Genomic DNA, 21,154 nt, shown 5'->3' with positions numbered 1-21,154 from the left:
GGACAGCTTAAGAATTAGACAATTACTCATACTGGAAATAAGCATAACACTAAAGAAATGTCTCCACTCCCTGTTAGATCAAAGGTTAAGACAGCGATTGAGGTACCTAACCACAGCTCTCTAGGGCCTAGGGTGTCTGATGCATCTGTACAGGGATGGAAGATATAGCACAGGACCTAAAGAAAACTTACATGTTTCTGGAGTGGCAGCTGGAGAGCTGTCAGATATACTGGGGCATCTCAGATGGCACCAGCCATTTACACTGAGCAACCGTGAATCATTTCCTAAGTGACCACTATCACTGACACATGAGAAAAGAGTTTGGTCTTGTAATTTCTCCTTTGAGTATAAAAAATTGAGTGTAATAATACAACTTGGAGCTTTCCAGTTTCACCAAAAAAAAAGCAAACCAAAATGAAACAAAAAAAAGCGCAAAATCTTCAGCTAGCAAGGGAAAAACTTGAGATGAGTTATAAATACTGCACCATCTGAGGAGCACAGGAGGGCAGAATAAGAACACAGGTGAGAAGTTGTCTGTGTGCCAGTACTGATTTTATCGCCTTGCTATTCCAGGGGGGAAGACAGAGTCTTGGAAAACCTGCTCTGAAATGTTTTTCTGCTTATCTACTACATAGGTTGAAAATCTGACAGTGTCCTGATTTTACCAGAATTTTTTTTATTTCATCAGTATAATTTTATATGCTGTTTAGACAAATATGGAAAAGATTCTTTATTTTAAAAGAGCACTAAAATGAGCATCTGGGATCCAGGAGCTGTTTTCTCCATCATCTTCATCCTCTTCAGAAAACAGAGCCAAAAACTTGTATTTGAATCTTTTTTGGTTATAAAGGCTAATGCTGAATCTTCTTAACATAAATTATCATTAAAACAAAATATGACTGCATATTGTATTTGACTTTAAAAATCTATACAGAAAGATTTGAAGTCTACCTCTTGTTAAATATAGAAGCAGATAACAGGAATATATGACTTGATCTACAGCCAATTGAAGTTGATAGGAGACTCCTTTAATGAGAGTTCAAAAGAGCATCATACAAACTAAATGGATTGAAGTTTCTGAAGACGTTTGGACTGCCTTTTAGAAATAGTTTTAATAATTGAAATGTACATTATTTCTGCCTTATCTCTAAGCCCCAAATATATACTGTGTAATACTGTTAGCTAGAGTTAACCTGACTATATTAGGCAGAACATTTTATAACTACTTACTGTATTATTCGTTTCCCCCCAGGCTTCATTTTTAATCTTCTCTTTCTCCTCATTTTGTTGTGCTTTTAAATTTTTTTTTCGCTTGATGCTTCCATAGCATGCACATCAGGAGTTGCATTTTTCAGTATCCAAAATTTGAAGTCTAAATACTGAGTGGGGAAAAAGACTTGAAGGGAATCCTATACTTATAGGCTGGTGCCCACATTTCTCTAGCTTTTATAGTTCTTTGTTGCTAAAGCTGCTGACCAGATTTGCAGAGTGGAGCAGTGTAATATAGAAACAGGGATGACTGAACAAGCCATTCACTCCTCTGAAAGGCTCAAATACTGCTGGCCACTTCCACCCTGCAAACAGCGCGACTCATTTATTTCTAGAAACTTGTAGAAATTATACATAAAATTGGCCACTGTTTTGTTTCCTGTGAATACTGTTGGATTGAAAAGAGAGCTGATAGGGAGGGCAGCTGGAGAAAGGCTTTTCTTCTTGCTGACAAAAGCATATTAATATCAAATGCCTGTAAAGCCAAGGTAGCAAAATTCAACATTGAAGCAAGATCTACCTTCCTAGTGACAAGGATAGATAAGTATTTTAACTTCTTCGTAGAAGGGACTGTGGGCCCACAACTGCCATTGTCTTAAGAATGGCAGTAGTTATTTCTGAAAGTACTTCTTCACTCTGACTCCTATGAGAGGTATGAGTGTTGCACACAGGAGGGTCAGACTTCATGGCCATACAATCTGAGTCTCCTATTCATCCCCACTCACCACAGAAATAGCCAGCATTGTTGTCATTCTTTTCAGAGCAACTGCTGCCATCCGTTAGGATTTCAGTCACAATCAGGACATTGATATCATCAAGATCTCAATTACAGTGTATTATATTAGCATTATCTTTCAGACACCTTCAGGTCAAGGAAGAAATTTTCCCTCTGTGCTAGGAGATAGGGGCAGAAGTAAGGGAGGCTGCTTTCCCAGGAAACATCAGAGACCAGCAATGGCTTGACGCAAGGCTGTGCACCAATGCCATGGGTGCCCAGACATTCTCTTTCCTAAACACCTGCCTGATGTATCTTGCTGACAAGAAGCACCCTCACTGCCAGGTTTCTGGTCTAGAAACAGCTTCTCCCATGGTCAGATTAGCAGAAAACTTAGTAGGTTTTTTGCATTTTTTTCCTTACCTTTTACCTTCTTTTCTACCCTGGAGCACAGTCCCACAAAGACTTTCTGGACATTTTTCACCTTATCAGTTCCTTCATGGAGACTATGGCTATTTGTGCTGTGGTGCTGTTCTGTGCCTGCAGCACACAAGTGCTTAGTCTCTCAATAACTGAAATGTCTAACTTAAATCCCTATACTCGGTATATGCAAGATCTGGTGAAATTTAATAGCTTATGATACACAAGAGGTCAAACCAGATGATCTAATAGTCCCTTCTGGCTTCACATCTATGAAATATATATGTAGTGTAATAGAAAAGTATATAATATTATTGATTTATGGCAAAATTATTATGATATGTGGCCATACCTTTAAAGCAGATCAATATAATCCATTAATGTGCACATTATTTAATTTTTACTGTTGCTTTTCAAAAGGATTATTCTTTGCATTCATACTCTGAGATTATTGCTGAGTGAAAAACACAGATTTGGGATCACAAATGTGTGGTAACAAAATATGCACACTTGACAAGAATAATGGGTTTGTTTATGACATGGATGGTAGAAGATTTATGAAGTTCTTGACTATTCATTTCCTCACTTTTATGCCCTTAGATTTTGTAAATGATGTGATAGGTATTTTCAGGGTCATCACCCAATGACCATAACTGTTAGTTTAAATAAAAGGCTTGATTTTCTGCAGAATCATGCACAGAATTCAGGGCTCAGCACTGAATGTTGCTGGGCAGAGGAAAACAAGTGGGACATGTTCATCTCTTTGCATTTAACCATCTTTGCACTGTGGCTATAAAATATTGCCAGGCTGATACAGAATGCTTCTGTGGCTGAAGTATGCACTGAACTTACGGGAACTGTAATGCAATCAAAGAAAAAATATTGGAGAAGGTAATTTTCTTCAACCTTTTTTCTAGTAACGAAAGAATAGCAATTTGACTAATGAGCTTCACCATGAATATTCTCAGTTACAGGTGAAACAAACAGCAAAAAGAAACTGAGATACTTCTATTAAACTGCCAGGTAGTTCACTGAAAGCCAGCCCAGAAGGGTGGGAAGATGTTTAAACATGAATAAACAGCAGATATATTGCAAAACAGTTTGTAAATACTATTCTGTGTATCCTTTCTAAAACCAAATGTTTACCTGAAAAGCCACCAAGAGTTCATTTGGGTCCCAGGAGGTAGTACTCCTCCCTCTCCTTCCCCTTCCCTCCCATCTTGCCAACAGAGATGTATTATGTCCCAAAATACTACACTTGTGACGAAATACCTTTTGCTTGTTCCCTATGTTTTCTAGGCATAAAAAGAGGCAATAAATGATCCACTACAACTACTCACACCATGCAAGAATAAACACTTTAACCTTTATAAGAATAGGGCTCTATGTATTGTCACATAGGCATGTACTTCAAATCTAGCATGAGTTCATATGCATTCCTTAATTTTAAATATGATTAATCTACTGAATCAGGACCTTAATAAATGTTGTTCTTTTAATATCAATAATAAATCCATGGAAATACATTGTATTACTTACAACAGAATTGTGTCTGATTTCAAAACATTTTTTCTACGTATTAAAAATATATGCTTCTCTTCTAAACAAAGCCTTCAGAACCCAAGGCACCCTTATGTGTTAGAACTTATGAGCCTCCTTTTACAAGAAACGCAATTCAAACAGAAATAAGTTTTGTAGTTTATAGTTGCTTTGGTACTTCGGGCCTTACAAATCCATTTCATGCTTCAAGTGCCAGCTGATATTTCAAACAATGCTTTTAGGTCAATATCACATTTTAAAAATAAGCTTTTTATCTTGAGAGCTTTAACTGTTATTTGAAAGTCAAAATATTTACATCCCACTATTATTTTGTTATGTTTAAAAGAAAGTTAATTCTGCTTTAACAGCACATACCTTTAATTCGCCAATAGAAGACAGAAGTCCTGCCCCATAAGCCCGTAGTTGTCCTTCTTGCTTGCAAAGGCCAAATTCAATCGTAAAAAAATAGCACTGTAAAATATACAGATACATATAGTGTAGTTGCAAACAGGCACTTCAGCAATGACAATTGGTACCATATTCACTTGATTGCCCCACTTCTTCAGAATTTCATGTCTTTAATATAAATTCAGATAAAATCTGATGTTACTGCTAAGTACTTCAAATATCATGTTATGCACTGAGGGAGCTTTGCACAAAAATGTGAGATTCTGCTTTTTTTCTGGGCACCCAAGCAGTTCACAGGAATGGCCAGTTAGGAACAGACAAGCAAGATCATTTAGGTATCAAAGGCACTGATAGTAATCCGCAGAGATTTTTGAAACCTTATGAAATAAATGAGGTGCCTTAAAATAAAATCCTGCAAGGTAGTTGGTCTGCCTGTCTAGGAACCTCTGAAGATCTCCGAGTTCAGAGCACTCAGCTTTAAGCTCAAGCTGATGCCACTTTAAAGTCTGGCACGTATTTAAGTGCTGTCTTGAGTTAGAATGAACTTACTTATATGTATGTGCTTAAGAGCCTTCTCGAGCCAAGGCCCAAGTCTTCACTAGAATTTACTCTGTCATAAATGAAGAACTAATATGCCACTTGGCTTCTCAAGTTACAGAAAGAAAATTACAGTCAAATGAGTTCACTTGACCAGTCCATTACAATTGTTCTTTAGGTCTACGTTCAGTCAGGTAACATATCTGAGCTGTAAAACTGATGAGAAGCTGTGAAAGAGATGTGCTATGCATCACCATAACAGTACTGTATCTAACTTTGCTGTATCCACCCAACAAAATTAAATGTTAGGAAGACTGTGAGAAGCACAGATAGCCCACTGTCCACTAAATGCAAAAGACAACAGCCACTTCTGCTCCTATGGTGCTGAGTTTTAGTTTGGTTTTGTTATGACACATCATGACTGCTTTTTGATGTTAGATCAAACAGTTGAGATTAAGCTAGTAACTATTTTTACATATGAAGGTTTTAGGAGGTTGATTTCTAACTTGTACAAAAATACTGCATATACACACACCCCCCTATATAAGTGTGTATGTGTTTATTACATTATCTGGCAATTTCAGTTTTTGTGCAAAGGGACATAACTCCACTGAACCTAACAGATTTCCATGTCTTTGCAGGAAATATGAATTTAGGATATGAAATAACCCGGTATTTGGTACTAAATCTTAAGTTTTTCTGAATAACTTGATAATGGATCCTAACACAGTGATTTTTTTTTTTTTCTGTCCATTTCCTCCTTAAAAGCCCACTCTGCCAGGCTGAGTATCATATTAAATGCTAAAGAGCAGGAATTAACAGCTTAAGTTCAAGAAATGTTTAGAAATTGAGAAATGATTCATTTCTTTGCCTCTCATAAAAGTTCCTGTAGAGCTAGTGATTCATGCAGCATGGCACTATGTAGAAGGGTGTAATAAAAAAGAATAAAAACATGAGCCCTGTGTCTGATCCAAACCTGCCAAGTCAGCTGGGAAGAACAAAAGGTTGCAGTGACTTCAAATGTCTTGAGTTAGATTCCATCACAGCAGTCAAAGGCACAGATATCAACAAGAGGAGGTGAAAGCACAACATTGTCAAACAAAAAAAACCAAACAAACAAACAAACAAACAAAATCAAAGTCCCACCTCTGGCTTTGCTATTGACTCAGACAAGCCAAGCTGGCATAAAATTTTTCATTAGATGCAATGAGCTGATGTCACCACTTGGAGGAAGGCCAAGACAACTGGTTTCCAAAAAAGACATCTCAGGGCCAAACAGCCAGGTACACAAAATGACAAAGGCATCACTGTAGGAGTGATAAGTGAAGCTGAGAGACCTGTTGCCAAGAAGAGCACAAACTTCGCTTCCCTGTCTATATATTTTGCCAGAAAAACATCCAGGAGGCTACAGTCCTGGTTCTGTACATGCTGCCATTGTCAGCAATAAACCACTCAGCTTTACGCTTGAATCCCGCTAACATCTTTGAATTTGTCCCCTTGCCCTCAACTCTCTTAAAAGAACCCATCAGGTAGTAGTTGTTATGCTCTGAACATGAACACCCTGACAGATACACAGCAGGGCTGGGCTCCTGATAAAACACAGTGATCACAGCCACTTTCATTCTTAAAACCAACAGCAGCTAAAAAAAGCAGGGGGAGGGCTGGCGTTTATCTGTTCTAGATCTGTAAGAGCAGTCATGACTTTGTCCCCATATGTGGGACACCTTTACTGTAGACCTTCCTCAGGCTGAGGAGGACCAAACCAATGTCATGCTGCTCCGAGGAGAATGCCCACTCGGCAATCTATACGGCCAGTGGAGGGAGGGAAGAGAAATGCTCTCCTCTCCCCTGAGGATGTGCACTGATGGGGAAGGAAGGGGCAGAAGGCAGAGAGCTAACACCGGCGCAGGAGAGAGCAATCCCTGCAGCCCACAGGTAGGGTGCTCACAAGACAGAGGCAGACCTCGATTTCACTTCCTCCTTAATGGATAGACAGCACACAAAGAGGGAGCTTTCTTTACTTAAGTTCAAAAATTATTATAATTGTTACTATTATAAAAGGGAGTCATATTTATGAGCCAACACTTGCTGATGAGAGCCTATCTTCAGTATTGATAAGACTTGCACTCTCAGTATAACTCAAGTAAAATGCATGCAAATTGACCAGATGATAAAATACGTCTGCCTACTACTAACTTGTGGTATTAAGCTATCACACTAAGAAAAGCCCTTCAAATGAAAAGCTGATTTTTTGATAAATTTGCCATATGCAACAACTACAATTTCTGTATTTAAGAACTCTGCTTAGCTAAGAAAATGAAATAGCTCACCCAATGCTGCCATCTTCAGATCATTAGTCAGCGATACACGATTCTCCCCACCCTCCCACTCAGACAGACACGCAGAGGCGGCTCAGTGCATTAGGAGACTCCACACGCTTTGGCAAGCTGTGCTCTCAGCTCTACAAACATCGAAGCATACTGATAAGGAGGTTAAATATTAATTATATAGAGACACTTTTTATAGACCGGACGCATAAATACCCACTACATGCCTCTTTTTGTATGGTAAACTACACTGACTGTGGACACAGGATAACTGCACTGGAGCGGGAATGACTGAACAAAGAAATGGCTATTGAGATGAATAAATTCCTAAAGTCTCACCTGAAGGCAAATAGCCGATTATTACATTGTTGCTGCATGTAGGCTGGTGAATGCAAGCACAAATAGTGGCATGCAGGCTCTCATGTTCTGATTTCAAACCTTGGACCTGTCTCTGGCATACTCCCCAGCCTGCGGCCCGAGACACGTGGTTCTACAATCTACAACAATATCCCGTCATCGCCCTTTACTTCCAGTTCCACCTCATCTTTGGGGTGAAGTGTGGCTTTGTTACAACCTATAGGTAGGCTCTTGGTGTAGGAAAGGTGTCTTTCCATGTTGTATAAATTCTGTAGGTCTTGAAGAGCCTTCCACTAAAATGCCACCCTGTTAGCCAAATCAGCAAAATAAGATGAAGAATCAAAGTGCCAAATGAAGGATTAAAAATAATTTTTAAGCCAAGAGACATCAATGTAATGATTAAGACTGTGCCAGGAGCACAAGACAGTATACAGTATGATTTTAATTTATTTTTCTTATTTAATGAAAGTATATGAAAGATACTTTACAGTCATGCTCATGAAACACTGTCTACATGGGTTAAAAAATGATTAAATAGATCCGTGGAAGAAATCCTATTAAGGGCTACTAAATACTAATATAGCTGATGTCTTCCTTCAGAGTCCCTGAATCAAAAGTCATTGGCAACTAAAGCAGTATACCAGGAAAATATCATCACTGTATGGGTTTAGGCTTACACCATCCTCCAGATGTCTGCAATTTGCCAGGGTCAGAGATGAGATACTGGGGTAGCTGGTCTGGCCCAGTATATGTACGATTGTTAAAGAGTCAGATCAGTTGTCCTACTATTGACAGGAAAGATACAGAACAGATCAAGACCTTGCAAACTCCATGTCTGGTCTCCAGGGTAAATACAATGTCTATTCTTCATGTTTAGGTACTGTCCTGCATTATAAATCGGACTACCAAAATAAAAATTAAAAAAAAAAAAAACAACCAGTGACAGCTATGACAGCTAATAAAAAAAAATTGTTATTCAAGGATGCTTAGAAATTTTCAAAGGCAGGAAAAAAGGTCTGATAAGCTCAACTCTCCTCATCTGACTCATTTCTAAGGCTTTGAAAATCACTCCTCACATCACATCATTTTGCATTTGGGAATCTCCCTCCTCAGACCTCTGCAAAGAGCTTGTGCAGGGAGTTGGGTGCTAACGTCACCAGGTCAGTACTTCAAAATCTGACTTATCCATAAAAAGGTCTTTCAAGCCATTCCACTTCACTTCATTTTCTTATGGTATAGCTCAGAGACTGATATTTGTGTTCACTTGGCAATTTTCAGTATGATGTATAACATGAGATTTTTATCTATTCTCTAAAAGTACCTTGTAAAGATCCTGTCAGGATGAGTCCTGAGAACACCAACCATGTCAAAAGCTGATTCACTTGCACTCCCTGTCACAAGGGGGAAGAAGGAGAGATTGAGTAACTGCATGGCTGCAACCCTAGCACGTGGACTGGAATATTCACCACTACAGAAACTGCTAATGGGACGGGGCTACAGCCCCAAACTGACATGTAGTAGCACAAACAATCACTTTATATATATGTAAAATTACTTGCCGTGAAGACAATCAACTACTAATGTGTGTAAATACTTGCAAGACTAGTGCCGAATAAATATCCTTAAGAAAACATTCTTATATTCTTTCTACTGGTTTTAAGATTTCAAAGGATATTTGAATGGATCACTCTTAATTCAGATGTGTGTGATATGTTCACAATATGCAAAGATTAATTCTTTTTTCTTTAGAAAAAGAAGACGACCTTTGATATTTTAGCTCTAAAATTATTCACCTAGAGATTAAATCTCTCATACAGTTGTAATTATCTCGTAAGAAAATAGTTACATACAACTGAAAGACTTTCAAAAATCCCTTTGTTAGAAATCAATCCTAAGAATCAATGAAGTAAAGATGTGTTCTTTCCCCTTGTAAAAGTTGCTCGAATTGCAAGCAAATGTTGATTCAGAGATATTGGTGACGCCGATTTGTGCTTTCCTTCTTAATTCAGAGCTGGTGCAAATAAATTTGTGAATAGTTGCTTATTTTTCAATCTCAAAGACATCAATAGTCACCAAAAAAACCAACTGGCATTTCATATTTCACTGAATTATTCAAAATTCAGTCTGCTGAGTAGTATCAGGAATGCTCCACTCCAAGAAACAGATAGATATAACACAGGTAACCCGGGCAACTGGCCAGTACAGCCCAATGTTGGAGTCCAGACATCAAGCAATACTGGCTATTTGACAGCTATTCATGCGGTAACTTTATTGAGCAGAAATGCAGGGAGATTTCTGAACAACAAATAAGTCTCACAATGAGCTTGTGAGCAGATCAAAAGCAGAAAAGAAGTAAAATTCAACAGCTAAGTCTTTCATTAAAGATTATTCGCCTACCTCCAACAAAGGCAGTGACCCCACTCACAGCCAACAACATTTCTAAATAAGAAAACAAAGTTTAATTTTTCAGTTACCTTCTTGAAATATTTTGTTTAGTCTGCCACTTTGAAATGTATTTAGGCTCACTGAAATGAGGTTTCCTTTGGGGATTTCAAAGTGTATATATTTAACAATATTCTCCTTTTTCCCCTCATCTGACTATTTTGCATTAAGACCTTTCACTAAGGGTGAATGTTTGGAACAATCTTTTTATAAACAGAAGTTTGAGTAGATGTGGTGCAGCTCATTAGAGCGCTCAGGGATAGACACACACCAGCCTTTGCATTTCTGTTGACAGCCATAGCACACAGTAGCACTACTTGCAAATTCCTCTAATGCAGAGGCTTGACATACTCAGAGAAAGCATGCACTATAGCAAGCACAGGGGGGCTTAACCCCTTGTGAATACTTTGAAATGATGTTTGTTTTTTTCAGGAGTTTCTGGAGAAAAACTCATAATGGTAACCAAAATAAAATTATCATCATGAGTTTGTAAGGAAGCAGAAAACGTACCTCAAGCAACACAATGCTCCAGTGGTAAGGAGGTAGCTCTACACCTCCAACACTGGGGAGCCCTGCCAAGACAAAGCAATGTGTATGGCAATTGCCTACCTTGCAGGTGCAATAAGTCTTCAGGAATAAGATCTGGAGGACATCCCTACTAACACTTTTGTGCCTCGTAAGAGAATGTGTCTTTCTACTATTCATTCTCACACGAAGGAGGCCCTCTTGCTACGTTGAAGAGCGGGCAGCGAGAACGGAGAACGAAGCACTTCTTTTGGAGTGGCAGCAGCAGAAAGATCCCAGAAGTCAGTTCCCACAGAGTTGGAGCCACTGGATATCCCACTCCATGTTTGAATTACTCCTAAATAATCTGAATTTAGGCTTGCTCTGCAGAAAGATGATGTCTGTCCACCCCTCTCATTTTACCTCAGTTGAAAACCTTGGAGACCTTTGTAGCTGCAAGTCAGGAACCTCAACACTTCAGCAGAAAGAGTTTCTGTGTAAAAGGCTGGTGTTTCCTGGCAAGGCAGCAATTCCCCTCCACCAAAGCTAGTGGTCACAGAGATGATGCGAAAAGTCAATCCCACAAAAGCACACTTGCCTTAACTTGCTCAGCACTGTCAGAGAAAGAAATCCTAGTTTTTTCAACATTATTAACTAATAGCGCTGAAGCTTAATATGCAGCTAAGGAGATGAGACCATTGAAACTATGAACTGCTGCTTAGATCATTTGTTAAACATAAGGCATTGAAGCCCTAATGCTTTACCCTTCCTATTTCCCCTTCCCTATCATTTGACTCTTATCTTGAACAACTTCTAAAACCTGGGGTTTTAAGGTTTATTAATTTCATATGGAGTTATTAAGAACAAATGATGTGCAATAATGAGCCATTCCCTTTCCACTTTATTTTACAACATGTAACGTGAATTCATGTTCAGCGCTCCCCATGGTAGCTGAAGTGAATATTTGCTCATTTCTTTTTCAAGCTGTTGCTTCAAATTTCAGCCATCTAGAGATTTCACACAGTTAACATAAGAGGCAGAGTCAGGTCTTTTGACATGTTAGCTGGGACTCCCAAGAGACAGGGTCCTCTGAAAGTCAAACTAAAAAGAAAAAAAAAAAAAAAAAAAAAAGCTGAGTAAACTTATGTCACTGCCATCCAACCACACTCTTCAGTCTACGTTGCCTCATGTAACACACTTGATCCACCGCGATCCTTCACAATTCACAGGCTGCAAGCAGGGACTGTCTTCAGGGCTCTGCCATTCCTGTTTGCCAGATCTTTGCCCTGCTGTTCTTTCAAATGAGGACTTTGCATTAACAAAATCTATCAAAGCAAGAACAGTCCTGATTTTATATGCTATATGGGCAAGGGCTGGCACCCCAGAAGTGCTCCCTCAGCGCTGTGGCTTACGCTACAGCTTGGAGAATATGACTCCTCTAGCACAGGGCCAGGGACTTGAACACTGACTGACAGGTTGGCATGACCCAAGCAAGAGCAGAATTTGGAACAAATACACATACAAGAGATCATTTAGCTGTTCTTCACCTGACAGCATTCCCATTTTATGGGGTGTCATCGACCCTAAGCCTGTTGCCCCAATTGTGAACTGCATTGCTTAGAAGAATACCCAGAGAACAGACAAAAACAACCTCAGACACTTTTCTTCCTCCAGCATCCAGAGCCAGCACCTCTATAAAAGCCCAACCCAGCCCTCAGGACCTGTTTCCCACAGTTACCTGTAGACCTCAGCACTGGTCCAACATAGTTTCCCCTTCTCTAAAAAGATCGCCTTCCACTCCCCAGCAAGCATGCTAAGAAGGAGACTCAGAAGAGAAGGCATGAAGTTGCAACACTCCCTGAAATACCAAGAAAACCTCTTCAGGCTGGGAAGGCAGAGCCTGTCCTTTTGAACATGCTGCAATGCCCTAAGGAAACCGCATAAGGGGAAAACCAGCACCGGAGTCTCCTCCACTTATCCTGGGAGAAGCTTTTGATAGACTAGTAAGGTAAATCCACAGATTAACAAGAAGCAAAGGTGCAGCAACAAATCAGAGTACAGGCAATCCTCATTTTATAAGCAGAGAGTTTACCGAATCACTGCCCTATGCCAGTCCACTGTCAGAATTAATTACTGCAGGCTGCAAGGCCTCTTTAATAACTATCCCCAGCCTGCCCAGAGACAGACCCCCCAGAGTCCTTCTTAACAGGCATTCCCCTGAGGAAGGCACAAGGCACATGTGGTGCTTCTCATGATGCCATTCCCTGGAGCAAGCTGTGTCCCCGCTAACTGTGAGGCCAATTACTGTGTATGGCGCTTGCACTGCAAGGAGTGATGCAGAAGAGCCACTGAGCCTCCCATGACATTTTAGCCAAGGAGGGGTATGAGGTTCTTGTGTACATGATCAGCAGCAAAAGTTCTAATGTATCTGCTAATAAGGGCAAGTCATATCTTCAGAAAGGGGAGCAGCCTCCTGGGGCTGGAAGGATCTCGGAACTTTTGCAAGCCCTGAAATTGTGGGGGCAGAAACACATTGTAGAGACAGGGACAACTGGCCAGCAAAGTTTTAAAATTCTTATTTCAAGGAAAAAATGCACTATTTCTTCACAGTCATATCCATTTTAAAGTTATTTTTGAGAAGCAAAAAAGGGTAGGAATTCATTCCAAAAATAACAGCATGCACACTAATTGTCTAAACATTTAAAAAAGAAAATTAACTCCTTGCATCTATTTACTGAAAACTGATTTAATAGCTAAGACTTGTTTTCAAACATCACAGTTTCCAACAGCAACACTGCATTTAAACTCAATGTTCTTTTAATCACATAAATGCAAAGGGACTCCCACAAGCTTTTTTTGGCTCTTAATGCATTTGCTTAACCTGCCTTGCAAAAAAAACCCAAAAAAAGATAGTAGGCATCAGCACAAAAGTGTAAGTTCTATTCATGTCAAGCTGACAGACAGATCAAAGAGAAGTAGCTCAGGGAATTTTAAATATCTATTAATTTTCTTACTAAAAATATATCCAAATTGAAGATGTTTTTCACGGCCCCAAACAAAATCTTTTTCAAGTACAGTTGAGCATCTCCTTGTAGCTCCCTGATTTTCAGCAGTAAGGACATGTAAAATGAATCTATCATGACCACAGAGTAGTCAACTGAGTCACCATTGAGTTACCTGCCAGAAGTCTGTAAACACAAAGCAAATCACATGAACATGTATTCAGCAAGGTGGAAAAAAGTTACACTGAGCAAGTACCTGTGAGCAGAGAGATCACAGCTCTTCACTATACCGAAGGCCAAGGAATTTACAGTGGCTGTGATCTAGAAGTGACTTGCCAAATGTGAAGATCACTCTGAAATGGTCACTAGTGATCAGGCTCCACTGATATGCAAGATTTCTGTGCTCATATAGGTCCTAAATTCACTGCAGATCTATAATATGGATCTGTTCATAAGCTAATATGTTTACTCAAAGTTGAAAAATTAATCCTATAAAGGTGTTTGCATTCTAAAAATGTAAAATGTTGTGTTAAACTAGAATTTTAGCCACTTTTATATAGTCAAACTATATAATTGTAACAATTACAGCCTACGATTCAAGGGAGGGAAGAAAAACCTTTAGAAAAAGAGTAATATATTTTATGGTGAAAAAAGGATAATCTGGGAGTACCCACTCTTTCCAGCATGTCTTGAAAAAGCTCTGAGTTCAAACTGTTTTATCTAGCACTATTAGTAGACACCATCTTTATCAATGCCACAATGATCATCTATAGAAAGCTCTCTATAATGTACAAAAAATATAGAGCTTACAGATGCTAACTGAAACAAGGTTACCTTGTCAAAACTAATGCTTTGCCTGATGCAAAAGCAAAATCCCAAACCAAGCTTGAACCTAACAAACAGACTGAGGGAGTGGGGGGGTTGTTCAAAATGTGCCTGAAAGGGCACCATCATGTTGATATTCTGTTGACCTTACACTGCAACAACTTCAGCCACAGCTGGAATCAAACCAAAACAACCAAAATTAACAGACACAAGGCCCGTCTCGGTAAACTTTGCTTTGGCTTCAACACTGCTCTCAGGTTTAGAGTATTTGCTTTAATTTTCCAAAATCGTCAACAAATAAAAAAAACCTTTATACAACAACATCAGAAGGCCTGACAGCTCTAAGTAGCAGCTAACGGAATTTGTTGCACGCTACACCACATAAGCTTGGTTTGGACAGAGAAAGAGACACAACTGCAAAATCATGTGTCCTCCAGAGTCGATTCTTTCCCTGCAGAAACCCATATTCCTAAATAACAGGTTTTGGCAAGTAAACGATTAACATTAATTTTACAGCAATAAATCCTACTTTCATTTGCATGTGTACAGCCCTATTGACTTTTAGGAGACTGTATACATGGAAATGAAGGCAGTATTTAGCCCACAGACCTAAACTCATTGAAAGCAATGGAAAATCTCCCCTTGGCCTTCTGTAGTGTCAGAGTTGGACCTATAAATATATAATTAAGCTATACTTACAAAATCATTATGGTAGATCACCTAAAAATATCTCAGTTAAAAATTTATGGGACCATATTCCATCCTGCACTTTGATGCTATTTGATAGAAAGATGACAACAGGCACAAGAACCATGTCCAAAGCTGCAGCATTAAGTAATTAAGCCCTAGGCACAGTTAGCTCTTTATGGATACCAGTGATATTTTTGTCTTACTTTCATACCTTTATCCATGCATACAAAGAAAATACCCAGGAACATACTGGGTGAGAGAATCAGACTGAACACGTGCGGTACGTTCAGTCCCTGAGCCAATATTTAAAACAATTCAGATTAGTGCATAGATGTGAATATTAAGTTAGGATCTTTTCAGCTCTGGACAGACATGTATTTTAAGACTCTTTCCATGAGATGGTATTTGGGTTATGCATAGTAGCTACATGTATGAATGTCCCTTCTGGAAGCAGTTATTTACTGAAATATTCCAGACAATAAAAAGACAAGTGCGTGGTTTGAGGACTTTCTTCATTGCACATAACTAGTTTGGTTTCTGCCTGAAAGCAGAATCTCCTGCCTTTCTTCTCCTGATGGGCCCACCGACCCCCAAAAGGAGGGCCGGGTGTGCAGGCTTGCAGCCGTGGTTGCACTGCACAGTGCAGCAGGGTGCACAGATCCCTGAGCAAGGGGAACCTAGAGCTGGCCCACCCCAACAGCACGACAGGTCCCAGCCAGATAACCAGGCAGCCGCATTCAGGGAGCTGCTCCCAAGAGAACCCCACCTGCAGTCACCAAAACCGTCTTTGCACAGCACTCCTCAGCCATTCTGGCTCCATGGAAAGCACGGATAAAGCCAGCTCCACCTGTGCACCCACAGCACAGGCATTCCCCCGCTCGTAAGTGAGACCTAGACACGGCTGAAATGAGTTGCCAGGCGCTGAACTCCTTCACTTCCCCATATACCTGTATGCTGCTGCTGGAGGATCACCACGTCTTGTAGATTTAAGTATGTAAACAAACACAATAGAAAAAGCAAGAAGCATTATAAAATTTACTTTGATAGTTTGCTTCGACACCTATATATTCCTCTGAGAATACTTCTTAACGTAGTACGGGATTTACTATGGCACACAAATAAAGCCTTAGCTGCATGAGACCCCCGCAGTTCTGAACTGTACATGAGTGCCATTTTACAAGTGAGTTTCACATGTATGTGCTGCGACCAAAGAAAAATAAGCATAGCACCGTCAGTACGAATGATATCTACACAGAGCCTAGAATTCTCTCTTTTCTTCAACATATCGGTGAAAGCACAGGGGCAATCAGGAACAGCAGTAGCAATATATTCCAAATCTTTCCTCTACTGCTTCCCCCCCCCCCCCCCATTTTCTTTATTTAAACCTTTATTCCTATAACTTATGTGCTTTGTTTGTAGTTGTTACCCAAAATGCTTGTGCTATTGTTGCTCACTGGAAGCTTATGCTGGGTCCTTTCTTTTGTCCCAGTTACATATGTTCTATAAAAGACACTTCATGCCTTTTTGCTAATACATTTCCTACTCTAGGTCAAAAGAGAAAACAAATATGCAAAAAACACTATCAAAATTCATAGACTCCTGCCTGTTCCTCAACCTATGTCAGCTGGTTCCAATACCAAAATGGTAGATGCTTGCCACTTGCATGCACTCCTAAATTCCACAAAGTCTTCTTGAGCTCTTTTTTTTGAGGCTGACTTTCATTACTGTTGTAGCAGAGTGTGTACGTTCAGAGCGTGAGCTATTGAACTACCAGCAAAGATTACTATTGCAGAATCTGCAATTTCTTAATGAAAATGAAGTTGCTTCTGAAAATAAACAAACGTAATTAGCAAGCCAGTGCTGTGTGAAATTTGCACCATTCTCTTGTTAACCTACATGTCAAAATGTATTACTTGTGTGCATGTAAATTTGCATTTGCAGTTCAGTAACCTCACAGATTATGATCTAACCACTTTTGGAAACGTAACGCTACAAGAAATAAAAACAAATCCAGTGTCTGGCTGTAATTTGTATTTTATTAGAGGCTTTTTCTTTAGCATTTCTAACCGCTTAGGGCTTAATCGTGATAAACTGCATCCTGTCTAAAAGGAGCTGTATTATTTCTACAGCAAAATTTCTAATTCCTTCCCTGCTCCCAATTAAGTCAAATTAGCTCTCTCTTGCATCTAGCTTCCTCATTACAAAGTTGGGCCCAAGCATAGAAACATACAAGCATGTTATAGAACAACACTATTCGTAGTTACTTATGAGTGCAAAATTTTGTCTGCTGGGGCAACCCAAGATCCTCTCAAGCAGGTCACTGACCTGACCAACTGGGCACCCTCATAGCAACAGGTGAGCCCTCCCTCACATTCTTAACTTTAAGTGACACAGTACAAAGCATGAAAGGTTTCAAATGTTTCATTTCCAGATGTAACATGTCCTACGTTGACCTACTTAGCCCAGAAACTAGTTAAAGCAGGAGGTTTGTGTTTAAAAATGTGTTGCAAACCACTATTTTATACCACCCTCTACAAAAAACAAAACAAAACAAAAAAAAAAACCACCCACCACCACAATTCCAACATCAGTAGTCCAGCTCTCCACCTTCACTGCAGTGGCTGACACACGATTTCTCCACCATCTAAATTACTTCTCCCATCCCCTCACAGAATTTGCAGCAGCAGCATCACCCCTTTGTACCTTCTCCTGACCAGAAACTGCAGGGACTCATGTCCTTGAATAGCAATGCTGGTTGATAAAGACGGATCCACTGAATCCTACTTCCCTCCTGCACGCAGCCCATTCCTCCCATCCCTAAGCAGCAAACCATCTCAGCTCTACATCATCAGGTCCACTCTTCCTGCCATACAAAAGGCTCCCACTTCTATAGCAAGCACATCCAAAACTGGCTTAACTCCACAGTGCTGCCCTTAACCAAAACTCGGATTAGGATTCGAACTGCTCATTTACCCCACTCCCCAGCCTGGTGATGGAGATATCCTCTCTCTTTCTTTTCCAGTTCTAGCTGGAAAGGTGGAAAGGGTTCAGGGAAGGAATAACATGCTCGAAGTTACAGAGCATCTTCCACACGACGAATAACTAAACAAACTATTGCTTTTCAATCCAGAAAAGGAGGCAACTAAGGGAGAAAATGAAACAGTTCTCTAAAGTCATGATGGCATAGAGAAAGCATACAGGGATGCTTTGATCGTTCTCTCTTCAAATACAAAAAAGCTAGTAGGAATCAGGTTAAAAACAACAGAAGGAGATAGTTAGTGGACAGTGAATAGTTGAGCCATAGAGCTCTTTGCCAAAGTTACTGCAGGTACTAAAAATTTACATGTCTTCAAAGATAAACAAGTGTCTCTGGACATCCATTCAGGATAATTAAATACATAGAAACCACATTTGGCTCAAGAGTGTTCAGAAACTTGGAAAACATTTGAAAAGAATTAGCTATGCTCATCCTGCTCTTACATCCCTCCTAAGCAGCTATTTATGACTGCACTTCGGCACAACGCATCAGCCGCATGGCCTGACCAGCACAGCAATTCTTACACACCAAACCTGGAAACAGGCTCTCTCCAAACCCAGAACAAAGGCCTCAACAAACTGTCACAATTTCTGCAGAAAACATTGAGCATTTGCTCCCATTTCAGCAATAGAACTCTTCAAATTCTCCCTGTAGTAACTTCTCTGGAGTGCTAGCTTATTTTTATGTCGTACAGAACCATTTGGTTTTGAGCTACAAAGCTAGTTAGGTATCACTGCTGAGATTTTGTTCTTGTGCCATGAATCTGACGTGATGACCGTAAAAAAGCACTGCAGGGGAACACCACAGTATTCTAAAATATTAAATATTGATCCCTGGAATCTACAAGGTTTTTCCCCCTTTAGTCCTGTTCTGTGATATATGTACTATCTTTTCTGCTTACCTATTTGATTATGCATACTGCAGGAAGGACTTGAAGTGTTTCAGCTACTTTATCAAAAAGTACTGCTGAAAGAAACCCTTAAAAAATGGAGACCATTACCTGTTATTAATTCCTTCAGAACATTACGCAGAGCAAACCCACAAATTAGGGCATACTTTTAGAGCAGCAGTTAGCGTGCCCAGCAACACCTCACCCATCAAAGGAAAGTAATCCATCAGTAAGTTATCCTTCTCTCCCGATTCAAACAGATCTGTATGGCTTTGTAACAATTAAGAAAGCCACAAGCTTTCATCAGCTTTCTCCTCTGCTTCTTGTATCGGTTTCAGGTTTTGTACTTGGGCGACTTCCAAATACATCCGCATATGGGTGGTTTTGCCTGGTCAAATGCAGGAACAGAAATATAGCCCAGGCCATCTACTGATGAACAATACCAATCACAGTATTTCCAGTTTCGTGTTGTGTGGCAGGACAATGTCTGGCTATAGTGACCATCATACCCGATTTCAGCTTTATAGCCTTCGCTTTTACCCTGGGAATTGGTTCATCTTCCCTAAGCGACACACTTCCCGAATCAGAGTCATTTCATATGTCTTCTCTAAGTCCGTCAAAATTTACTCAAGCAGTTTTTAAATCATATTCCCTCCCAGCTCTTCATGCTGCAGCTCCTTTATTCATTATCTACAGGTGTAGCTGGAAGCGACTCCTTTGCAAGAAACTCCATTATGTCACCACTGGACTTAAAGTATTCACCGTGCTCACTCCTGGCATTCATCACACAATCATGGCATGCGATTGGGATACAGGAAGAAGACTGAGCAGAGATTTGAATGTTAAACTTCAATAGGCTCAGGGGGCTATAATACCAGGTTTCAGTTGGCCAATACGTAATTATTTTCATATGGCAGAACAGCTTCAGCAGGGGAGCTGATCACAGACTTACCACAGTGCTTAGTTCCCTGTCTATCATTTTGCAACTATAAATGAGAAACATTCAAGCAGTCTTGATTTTTCAGATGCACAGTGGGAATGTTCAAAATTTCAAATATTTTCATAGTTTTCTTCTCAGCTCCATTTGTTCATTCATGGAGGAAGACAGTAATCCAGTTCACAAGCTGTACTTATGGCCTAGCACTCTCAATAGCCCCTCTGGGAAATCTAATCTGTTGTTTGTGAAGATGAGAGACTGCAACAGTCTGCTCTGTCTAGTAAGACCACGAACACTGCATCTACCCAAAGTTACCAAATGCAACTCCGTCTTTATCTGCAATGCTCCTGTTTCTTCCATTCTGGTTATCTCCTCAGCAAACATAACATATAATTGTCCTGAATTATGTGCCAGTTGTTCACGAAGAGAGAAGAACTAGAATGAGGCCAACAAGACCAGATAACATAGATCCTGAGAGAAGACAGGCAAGTAACCTCACATGAATTACCACTGACTTCTCCCAGAGAGGCAGTTCTGAACGTTATTTTTATCCCATTGTATATATCCAAAATACTTTGGTTGTGATATGTATACAGATAAATAAAAGTCACCTTTAGAAATAAACCCTTGGCCTCAGTCATCATTCAGGCAAGGTAAAATATTTAGATTCATAACAAGCCCGAAATGCATTTACAAGACCTCATCACACACAATTCCTTCAAATTTAGAAGTAACTCACTATTGTGGTTTTCTGCATAAAGGCTAGCAAAATCAAGAGAAATTTCTTGATTTCTACTGTCCCACACTGTTAAAATACCAGAACAAATATCAAGAAAGATTAAAAGGTGACAATTTTACAGTTCTAGAGAACTGAAGGTTTAAACGTAACTTCCAGTAAGAAACCACTGGCAAAAAAACTTAGTGTGACTAATTAGTCCCTAATGGTCAAATTCTTGAGTAGAAAGATTTGATGATAAACTGCATACAAACCATAGACACTCTGCTAACCTCCTCTTTTCTGAACCACCATCAGTTAATGTGCACCCCTGAATTTTATATACACAAACACATCCTATACGTATTGCATTACGAAGGGGCAACCTGAGCTGCACTGAAACGACTCAGCAGGAGCTGGGAGTCATTTCTGCCATTAGCAAGAGAGACAGGATCCTGCTTATCAACTTGCAGCTTTACAAAGACAGCTGGTCTCTGGCTCCCAAGTTCACAAATTACAAGGTAATACTGAAATGTAAACC

General features: G+C 39.8%; 1 protein-coding gene across 5 annotated transcripts in view; it reads right to left on the bottom strand.

Annotated features, from left to right (window-relative positions):
* The window catches only part of TPH2 (tryptophan hydroxylase 2), an 83,118-nt gene that overhangs the window by 35,497 nt on the left and 26,467 nt on the right, over positions 1–21,154 (bottom strand). For all 5 annotated transcript variants that reach the window (XR_015706410.1, XM_087765120.1, XM_087765118.1 and 2 more), the window contains exon 9: positions 4,319–4,414. Coding sequence is in view for 4 of the 5 variants with exons in the window: in XM_087765120.1 (XP_087621246.1) it covers positions 4,319–4,414 (96 nt within the window). In the remaining variant the exon portion in view is untranslated. The remainder of the gene's footprint in view (positions 1–4,318; positions 4,415–21,154) is intronic.

This window comes from Nipponia nippon, unplaced genomic scaffold, assembly GCF_047370975.1.
Source record: "Nipponia nippon isolate SJK-2023a ecotype South Korea unplaced genomic scaffold, ASM4737097v1 scaffold_3, whole genome shotgun sequence".
NCBI classification, from domain to species: Eukaryota; Metazoa; Chordata; class Aves; order Pelecaniformes; family Threskiornithidae; genus Nipponia; species Nipponia nippon.
Note: the sequence above shows the minus strand (reverse complement) of the source record. Positions and strands in the feature narration are given on the sequence as shown.